The 10,166-nt window shown below is 30.5% G+C and overlaps 1 protein-coding gene across 1 annotated transcript; it reads left to right on the forward strand.

Moving 5' to 3' along the window:
• Window positions 1-3,537: 3,537 nt before the first annotated feature.
• Window positions 3,538-9,082, forward strand: LOC139893140 (protein ENHANCED DISEASE RESISTANCE 2-like). The gene is made up of 19 exons (XM_071876286.1): window positions 3,538-3,729; window positions 4,226-4,300; window positions 4,404-4,457; window positions 4,543-4,646; window positions 4,736-4,866; window positions 4,944-4,990; window positions 5,091-5,191; window positions 5,280-5,375; window positions 5,471-5,535; window positions 5,629-5,700; window positions 5,810-5,956; window positions 6,132-6,406; window positions 6,727-6,966; window positions 7,039-7,140; window positions 7,224-7,274; window positions 8,032-8,175; window positions 8,306-8,401; window positions 8,632-8,733; window positions 8,823-9,082. Exons 1-19 carry the CDS (start codon window positions 3,574-3,576, stop codon window positions 8,922-8,924), a joined length of 2,160 nt encoding a protein of 719 aa, XP_071732387.1. The 5' UTR covers window positions 3,538-3,573; the 3' UTR covers window positions 8,925-9,082.
• The last annotated feature ends 1,084 nt before the right edge of the window (window positions 9,083-10,166 follow it).

The raw sequence follows: 10,166 nt of genomic DNA on the forward strand, positions 1-10,166 counted from the left end.
GGGTAAAACTGTAAAGTTAGGAAAAAGTACAGTGTGATAATGACATTTTTAAACTGTGTATTTTTTGTCTGGTGACAATTAATCTGGGACAAGGGAGTAGTTTATTTACACAAATACCCTAAAGAAACTTCAAAGGAAAATATAAGTAACTCGCCTTTATCACAAAAACAGCTTCTCACTAAACCCTAATTTAAAAATAAAAAAACTCGTCAAACTTAGGGTTCAAAACTAGAAATGTGTGTAAATCGATCCTCTGCATGATGATCAAATGGCGATTAATAATGGGATCTTTTTTTTCTTTGTAAAATTTGCCATCTTCAACCATCCTTTATGTCCATGTAGTTAAAATCAATTCCGACAAGTTTGATTTATCAAAAAAGGTTTGATTGTTATTCAATTTCACTATGTTTTAATTAGGGTTTTTTAATTTATATACGTCATCTCACTTTTTATTTGCATTATATTATTCAATATGAAATATGATATATGTGTTTAATTGATTGAATCTTTCAAATGTTACATTTTCTCAGGTATGTGAAGTTTGTATATGATTTACTTAGAAAAATGAAGTATCGTCAACTTTTTAACGGAGTTCTAATTTAAAATAATAATAATAATAATAGTCCTCTTTAAATTAACATTCGATAAAACAATCATTTAAACACTAAAATAAGCATAAGTTACCTAAAATAAGAAATCGAACCAAAAAGGTTATCTTGGAACTAGTGAAATGACCCGTGAAATCACGGGTTTGTTTAAACGAAACAGTTTAATAATATATTTTAAGTATTAATTGAACGTAAATGCTAAAGTCATTTAATTTAATGACCCGTGGAACCACATATTTCGACTAAGAAACTTGTAATTGTTTTTACAAACATATTGATATGCTTAACTTATTCAGAATAAATGAACTACATTTATTCTCCCACCACTTTCTTCCAATTTTGATCACGATTATTATCTTTCTTATCATAAAAGTTACATTACAATATTTTTTTGAGACATGTATTTTACATACATATGTAACTTAATTAATCCCGTAAAGAAAACCTATATTTGAATAATACTAATAATAATATAATAATACTCCCTCCGTCCCACTACAAGTGTCCAGTTACTTTTTGCACAAAGTTTTAGGAAATTTCACCAACTTCATTCTCCACCAATCAGAAATCTTCTCTCTCAAGAATAACCTCTTCTGATTGGTTGAAACATCAAGTGGATACTTGAAATGTGACAGCCCAAAATAGAAAGGTGGATACTTAAGCTGGGACGGAGGTAGTAATAAGGTTTGCTCTAAAAGTGAGTATTTTTATATTTTACTACGTAATAATTATTATTAGTAATAACAAATGTCTCTTTAATTTTTTTAAAAAAAAAAAAAACTAAAATACGATTATTATATGAAGGTTGTAGAATATGCTTCAAAGTTTTTACATGCGTTCATTATGTGTTTTGTAAAAGATAGTACAATTTATTTAAAAGTTTGTACATATAGTCATGAGAGTGTTTTACCATAAGGTTGTACATAATGCTTCAAATATTGTACATATGGTCATAGGTTATTTTATCATAAGGTTACATAACGCTTCATATATTATACAATTAACATGTTAATATTTTTATTAAAAATAATTAATTATTTTAATGACATCATCATGAAGGGCTTAGAAACTTTTTATTTCTTTTTGATTTTTTTTAAACTTAGATAATCCTTATTTATGGCATTATTATTTTTTATTTTAGAGATTTATATTATACTATAAAATAGATTTTATACGTACAATTGAATAAGAAATTGAATAAGAGTTAAATATAATGATTCTTTAAATAATTATTAAAATCAATTTATATGTAAATGAAACCTTAACAAAATATGTCTTTAAAATCATTAGTATTATTCATGCCCTCGTGAATTCCATAAACTGATTATAGTAAGAATCACTTTATACTTTTTAAAGCTATCGTTTTATTATAATATTTAGAGTGTTGTCAAATTTATAGGCGTGAATCGTCAACTAACAATATAACATCAAATTAAATTATGGATAACAATAAATTTATATTATTAATTGTTACATATACGGAATCATTAAGTATAGCTAAGTGAATTTCAATTAACTTAAATTAAATAAATAAAAAAATTATTTAATTAATGTTAATGAAATTATCAAGATGGCTTAGATTTTTTTCTTTTTGATTTTTTCTTAATAAATGAATTACTCTAATAATAACATAATCATTATGGGATTTTAATAAAAACTATATAGAATAGATGTAATTTGCCTTTTTTAATGTCGTTAAAAAGTAGATTTTAATGCAATGATGCATAGTAATTAATATTTTGATAATTTAACTTGCAACTATATATGTATAGAAAAGAAGGGCCAATAGCCTAGTAGGTGAATGACTCACTCTCCCTTAAGGGAGGTGAGGGTTCGATTCTCATTAGGTGGGGATTTTCCAATTAATTGGATCAAAAACCATTCTTACCGGGCCCAAATGATCCATTGGTCCCACGCATGCGAAGATTGAAACAATGACAATGCAGGTTCGAATCTCGGGCCTGGCATGCAGTGGGGTAATTGGTGATGGTGTTTCGCCAGGCTCCAGTGGGCTACCGGGGACCGCTGGATGGGTTGACAAAAGTCAACACAGGACTAACATGTCCCTGCCGATACACATGTTTTGAAACAAAAAACTATATATGTATAGAAGTTTAGTTGTTTAGGAGTTTACATCTCCAAACAAGAAAAACTGATTCCAACAATGCACTTTGCGTTGCTATAATTAATTATTTAAATTTAAATTTAATATTTAATATTTAATATTACTGCGTATTGATTATCATAAACTATAAATTTTAATATTAATCAATTTTACCATAATAATTTGCTAATATATGATCAGTGACATAGCCTATTATAAATTTTACTATTAATCAATTTTACCATAATAATTTGCTAATGAACCCAAATTTTTTATATATCAAAATTTGTGATTAATCTATTGATAATGTGTATAAAAACAAAAATATTACTGTATATCGGATTAATAATTATTGAATGCAAATGTAAAATACGCTTTATCATATTGCACGGAGTCACACGTTATAACTTATACATATATACATAAACAACATAAACAAAGCCTTTTTGTAATCATCATCTAAAAAGCCAGTTGAGTTAATTAAATAAAAAGATACGGAGTAAAAAGCAGTTTTTTGGTTTTTTAATTTTCCTAAAACACAACGGTCTCTGTCTGTCAGAGGTCAGAACAGCAAGCATTTAAATTCCAGTTGTTATTCAGGGAAACAAAACTCGCAAATTATATATATTTAATCACAAAAATTAAATTAAATATATATAAAAACAGGTTCACCCTGCCACTTAAACCCAAAAACAACCACACCTATTTGTTTGTTTCAACCCTTGAGTCTCTGTGTTGCATTCAATAATAAGTTTAGTACACGCAAAGTAATACTTATTCAAGTTTTCTTATAATTGCTTCTTAAACAATCTTTCCATATTTAATCAATACAATTTTGGAAGAAACAAAAATAAATAAATAATGGAAGAAGAACAAAAGTTAGATGAAAAAATGAAGGGATGGTTGTATTTAATTAGATTTAATCCATTCGGATTACAATATGCAAGAAGAAGATATTTTGTTCTTCATGATCATTGTCTCAAGAGCTTTAAATCAATACCATCATCTCCAACTCAGGTATAAATTTTGTTTAATCACTTTTGTGTTCTGTTTAATAACTTATTAGTTCATTATGATCATTAATTTTTGATTTTTTGTTTTCATTATTCTCTTGTGATATTAAATATGATCATGTGGATTTTAGTAAATTTGAATCAACCCTTTTTTGTTGCTCATTAGTGGCATTAAAAAAGAAACTAAAAAAATATTCATAAAGGATATCTGCAAATTTGAATGTAATAAAAAGCAGTGTAATTGTTTATAATCTCGAATTACATCAACTTTTGTTTTTTTTTTTTTTTTTTTTTTTTTTTTTTTTGAAAGGCAATGTTAGTGGTTAGCACACGAAGTTAATTCACGAAAATCCCCCCCCCCCCGAGACTCGAACCCTGGTCTCCTCGAACACCATGTTAACATGGTGACCAATGAGGCAAAGCCCCATTGGCATTACATCAACTTTTGTATCAGATAGAAAATGAAAAGTAATGAAAATTTTGTTTTTTTTCTAATTTAGGAGCCTTTAAGAAGTGCAATTGTGGATTCGTGTATACGAGTCACAGATAATGGAAGAGAAAGTTTTAATAGAAAAGTATGTGTATCATCTCTAATTTCATCGATTTTAACTTTTATTTCGCATATGATATTTAACGTTTACTCTGTTGTTTGTTTGTTTGTTTGTTTACAATTCATAGGTCTTTTTCATTTTCACTGTTTATAATACATCAAATCACAATGATCGACTTAAGGTACGCGTGCAATGTCTTTTTTCTTCTGGAATAACTATTTACATGTGTTATTCGATTTTTATATTGTATGACTTTGATTTGATAGTTAGGAGCAAACAGTCCAGAAGAAGCCGCTATGTGGATACGTTCGTTACAAGATGCTGCAATGGAACCAGAGACGAACTCAATCAGAAGATGGCAGCCTTTTAGGTAACACATAATGAATAAGTTTTTAAAAAAAAAATAAAAAAGTAGTATTAATTCGCACACGTTATGATATCAAGTTTTGTGTGAAACAGATTAAGTGTTTCTAAAAGGACTAACCGTATTACTCAGTCCGTGGACTGGACCTCGTCTGCATCGATGCATAATGCTATGATGCCTGATGTGATAGCTCCGTCCCCATGGAAAATTTTCGGTTGTCAAAATGGTACGAACACAAATTACTACAGAAAATTTCGTGCAAATTTTTAAAACTTCGGTTCAAGGTGATGTTACATTTTGCAGGGCTTAGGCTATTTAAAGAAGCAGTTGATAACAAATCAAGTAAAAGGGTATGTTTTTTTTTTTTTTTTTTTTTTTTTTTTTGCAGTTTTAAAAAATACCAAATGACCCGAAAGCCTTGTTTTGATTTAGACGTGTTGTTATTTGCAGCAACGAGGTGGTCACCCGGCTATAATGGCGGTTGGTGTGGTTGAGGGAACATCTGAGGCCATTTTCAGGATCTTAATGTCTCTTGGTCCATCAAGATCCGAGTAAGATTTATTAACTTTTTTATGCACATTTTGGAATCTATGTAATATTTTTTTTTTTTTTTTTTTTTTAAATCTCCTAATAATGCAGATGGGACTTCTGTTTCGATAGTGGCACTGTGGTTGAGCATCTTGATGGTCATACCGACATTATACACATGCGATTGTATAGACATTGGCTACCATGGTTTAACTCCTCTTTCATTAGCTTTTTTTTTTTTTTTTTTTTAAAGGCAAGTTGTCAGCATCGATATGAGATTTTTGATAAATCATACGTTTTAGGGGAATGAAACGAAGAGATTTACTCTTGAGACGTTACTGGAGACGAGAAGATGACGGGACATATGGTATTCATAAATATCAATACAAAAGCTTATGTTAGTTTTCATCTGATATTATGAGGTATATAGATTAATGAAGTATTTCAATTTGTGCCATAGTTATACTATATCATTCGGTGATCCATAGCAAGTGTCCACCACAAGAGGGATACGTTCGCGCTTACTTACAAAGTAAATACATCTATATTTTACAATTTCGGGGATATTATTTATTTATGGTATAATAATAATTAATAAAATTAATAAAGTTGCTGAATATTTTATGGTTATGAACACTCAGGCGGAGGATTTGTGGTTAGCCCTGTGAATCAAGGAAATGAATCGGTTGTTAAACACATGCTTTCTGTAGATTGGAAATTATGGAAATCGTATCTTCCGAAAACATCTTCAAAATCTTTGACCATTCGTATGCTTGGTAGAGTTTCAGGTACAGTTATATATATTGAAAAATTTAACGTTTATAAGGGCCCATTTTTATATCTCAAACCGTGACTTATAAATTAACGAGACGACACTAATAATTTTACATTACTAAGTTACATATAAAAAACATTAAATATTTGTAAAATTGACTGAAACTCTACTTTTTTGTCGTTGTTTAGCATTAAGAGAACTATTTAGAGCCAGGGCAGGGGAGCTAAGCAGTCATGAACTATTGTCTAGAGAAATGGGTTCAGTTCATTTGGATAATTATCAACAAGCCATACAAGAAACTGGTCATATAAAATCAACTGATGACAGCGTGGAAGAAACGCCATTTTCAAGCTCATCAAACCTAACCGGATTAAATGATGCCTCTGATGAGTTTTTCGACTTCCCTCAACTTTCAGACGATGAACATGATTGGCCTTCCGAAAGCTCGCAACATTGCTATGTGGTACTCGTTCAGTTTCGTTTCTCAATTTTTCATTGCAAAGTATAGTAACTTTAAGCTTTGGTTTGTAGTGATGGCAAAATGAGTGGGTTGAGTAATGCGTAAAAAAGGCTCATTTTGTATAGGCTATGTTAAACTGAAACAACTTATAGATGTTTAGACGTTTACTGTCATATAATTTTAACAATATTTTATTTGTTTTATTCTTTAGGAGGTTTTATGCACTTAATACACTTTAGACAACTTTTGAAGTGATCAAACCTTTCGACCCATTCCATTATTAGTGAAATTAAACTAAACTTTTTATGAAATTCTTTTAACAGGAAAACTGCGATCCTAAAATGTCATCGACTTCCGGATTCATCCGAAAATTGCATGATCTTGCAGTTCAAAAGAAGGGTTATATCGATTTGCAACAGGTGTCGTGCGAAATAAATACATTATATAACTACGGGTCAACGTTTCCAAAGGACTCAAACTGTAATATGCCTTGCAGTTGGGCATCTTCTGATCCTACTTCTTTTCTTGTTCGTAGTAAAAGTTATCTAACCGACCAACGAAAGGTATCATTTTTTCCATATATTTCTTTTTTCATTTGAAACTGAACCAATCATTATATACTGATTGACATGCAGCACAAGGCAAAAGGCACCTTAATGCAGTTGGTTGCTGCAGATTGGCTAAAATCTGATAAGCGTGAAGATGATCTTGCAGGCCGTTTTGGTGGAATCGTTCAGGTGTTTTTTGTTTAATTAATTATTTGAAGTTCACTGAATGATTAAATTAGTTAACATAATTTTATCTATTTGGAATTTTGCAGAAATATGCTGCACATGGTAGCCCTGAATTCTTCTTTGTCATCAACATACAGGTGCATACTGTTTAGAGGTGTCAAGATGGGTGGGTAGGATAACGGGTAATTACAGAAACTACAAAAATAGTACTCCCTCCTTATCAATAAAATAGTTCGGAGTTGACTTTTTATATTAACAACAACAACAACAACAAAACCCAATACCACATGAGTGGTGTATGGGGAGGTGAGATGTAGACAATCCTTTCCTTATCCGAAAATAAAAAACAAGTCATTTCTCCACCCAGAGTGAAACACTCTCAAAAGTAGAGAAAGTCATCCCTCACTTTATTCGACGGATAAAGAGATTGCTTCCGAGAGGACCTCCGGCCTTTAAGTAAGGAAAAAGTTAAAAAAAAAATAAAAATACTAATATAAAAATAATAATAGACGCCATGAAAATGGTAGAATCAAATTTTCATGGGTTTTAAATACTGTCTGGAATTTAATTTAAGCTCTAAGAGTCAGTCAAATCGCCAATAAATCGACGATTGCTGTTTACTCAATAGAGCATGATGAAATTTATATGAATGAATTAAGTTTTATATGTACTTTCATTTGGTATAACTTTCATCAAAGTATCAAAGTATTATACAACACAAAAAAAAAGTTATTACGGTCAAAGTAAAGAAAAAAAGTCAACCCAGGACTATTAAATTGAGACGGAGGGAGTATTATAAGAAATCGGGATAATGAAGCTCACCACTTTTATTTGGAAGGCCTTTAAATGTTTGTTTGTTTCTTTTTTTAATATTCATATTGTTTTCTCACTCAGGTTCCAGGCAAGACCACATATAATCTTGCTCTATATTATATGATGAGAACTCCTTTAGGATCTTGCCCATTACTAGAACGTTTTGTCAACGGTGATGATTCGTTCAGAAATTCAAGATTTAAGCTCATACCATATATATCCGAGGTTAGCACTTAGTATACTCGACATGATCATAACATGGAATTGTGCAACTTCTTTTATTTCATTTTTTAAATGTTAGATTTATCGAAACAAAAATGTTGACTTTACATGTTGATGTTGCTTTGACTTATAGGGATCATGGTTGGTAAAGCAAAGTGTTGGTAAAAAGGCTTGTTTAATAGGTCAAGCACTTGAAATGAATTATTTTCGTGGGAAGAATTACATAGAGGTAATGTAGTTTGATTTGGTCCAAGAAAAATAGTTGACTTTTAAAAATCAAACAACCTTCTTATCACATTCAGTGTTAAAGTGAACTCAATTCAAATTCGAAAAGAGTTTGTATTGGCCTCGAGTAACAATATTACACGCCAAAAGATACACTATGAACAAATATGAAATTTGGAATACCAAGTACTATGTTTGACTTGACTATCTAAGTCAACGTTTGCATTTTTGCAGCTTGGCGTTGATGTGGGATCATCAACAGTGGCGCGAGGTGTAGTCGGTCTTGTTCTTGGTTACCTCAAGAATTTGGTTATAGAAATGGCATTCTTGATACAGGTGCATATCGTACAACCTGTAACCACAATTTATGCATAAACTACTACTTGAAATGAAAATAATGAGTAATGTTATTCTATCATTTGCAGGCTAACACAGAAGAAGAGCTACCCGAAACCCTCTTGGGAACTTGCAGATTGAACCACATGGATGTCTCCAAATCGATTTCGGTTGACTCCATGAACATCTAGCTTGATTTTGACTAACATATTAGCAGAATTTTGATTTAATCCAAATTTAAATTGATGCATGATATTACAGGTAGAAGGTATATAATGTGTAATATTTATTTATTTATTAATTTAATGAAGCATTTGCAAAAATATACACAAGAATTATTTAGAGTTCTATAGCGTTTAACTTAATTACATGTTATTTGTTACCAAATAACTTTGTTTCCTTGTTTTAGTTCAATTAGATTCGGATCGGCCCGCGCGATGCGGCGGGGTTTTTCCGGCTGCGTATTCACATTTAACGTAGCGTTATATACTTACAGAACCAAAAACGCGATGATGAGGGTGTGGTTGGATCCACGTGGTTAGTACCTTGTATTCCTAATGGCCTACGCGTTTTTAGAATCTGGAAAATCGCGTAGGCGTGCGCGTTTTTAGAACCAGAGAATTCGTGTAAAAAAGGAAGACGGAACCATGGGTGTGATGTAGTTAGTTTGGCTCGTTTATTCTGCGTCTGTGTATATGTATGGAAAATAGCCCGAAATATTTAACGTTTTCTAAAAAGCGTACGTTTTGCGCGTACTTAGTTTCGTTGTGTTCGTAATTGTTTTTCGAGTTAAACGGTGATGTCGGAAGAATTTAACTCGCGGCGAGCGGAAAGATACGGCCCGTTAAAAATGTGGGTGGTGTTTTTTAAAAAGGATAATAATTTTACATGTTTAGCCCCTGCAAATTCGTCGTGTTTAACACTGTTCGAGGGGGTGTTTTTGTAAATTTGTATTTTATTGTCGTTTTTTCATGTTGAAACGACCAAATAATTCACCTCTTTTAGTATATATATATATATATATATATATATATATATATATATATATATATATATATATATATATATATATATATATATATATATATTATATTATATTATATTATATTATTTTATTTTATTTATTTATTATATAATATATAATATAATATAATATAATATATAATATAATACTCCGTATATAATATAATATAATATATAATATAATTATAATTATAATTCATCATAGAATTCCTTTTGTTTGAGGTTCACTTGTGTGATGATCCGGAAATTTCTGACCAAATTTAAACTTAATCTTTGTATGATTAACATTTCCGACACGGTAAGCAAAGTCTGTAAAACTGAATCTCAAAATTTTTGAACTATTCAAATACCTTTCGGTTGTTCTCGACGATTCGCGAACAATTATATGTATATAGATACATATATACATA

Source organism: Rutidosis leptorrhynchoides, chromosome 2, assembly GCF_046630445.1.
Source record: "Rutidosis leptorrhynchoides isolate AG116_Rl617_1_P2 chromosome 2, CSIRO_AGI_Rlap_v1, whole genome shotgun sequence".
Lineage (NCBI taxonomy): Eukaryota > Viridiplantae > Streptophyta > Magnoliopsida > Asterales > Asteraceae > Rutidosis > Rutidosis leptorrhynchoides.

Excerpts from the sequence above, each read along its gene's own strand:
- LOC139893140 (XM_071876286.1), top strand. The coding sequence starts at position 3,574 with ATGGAAGAAGAACAAAAGTTAGATGAAAAAATGAAGGGATGGTTGTAT. Across the intron at positions 5,536-5,628 it reads AGAAGATGACGGGACATATG|TTATACTATATCATTCGGTG; the intron begins GTATTCATAAAT and ends TTTGTGCCATAG. Across the intron at positions 5,701-5,809 it reads CGTTCGCGCTTACTTACAAA|GCGGAGGATTTGTGGTTAGC; the intron begins GTAAATACATCT and ends ATGAACACTCAG.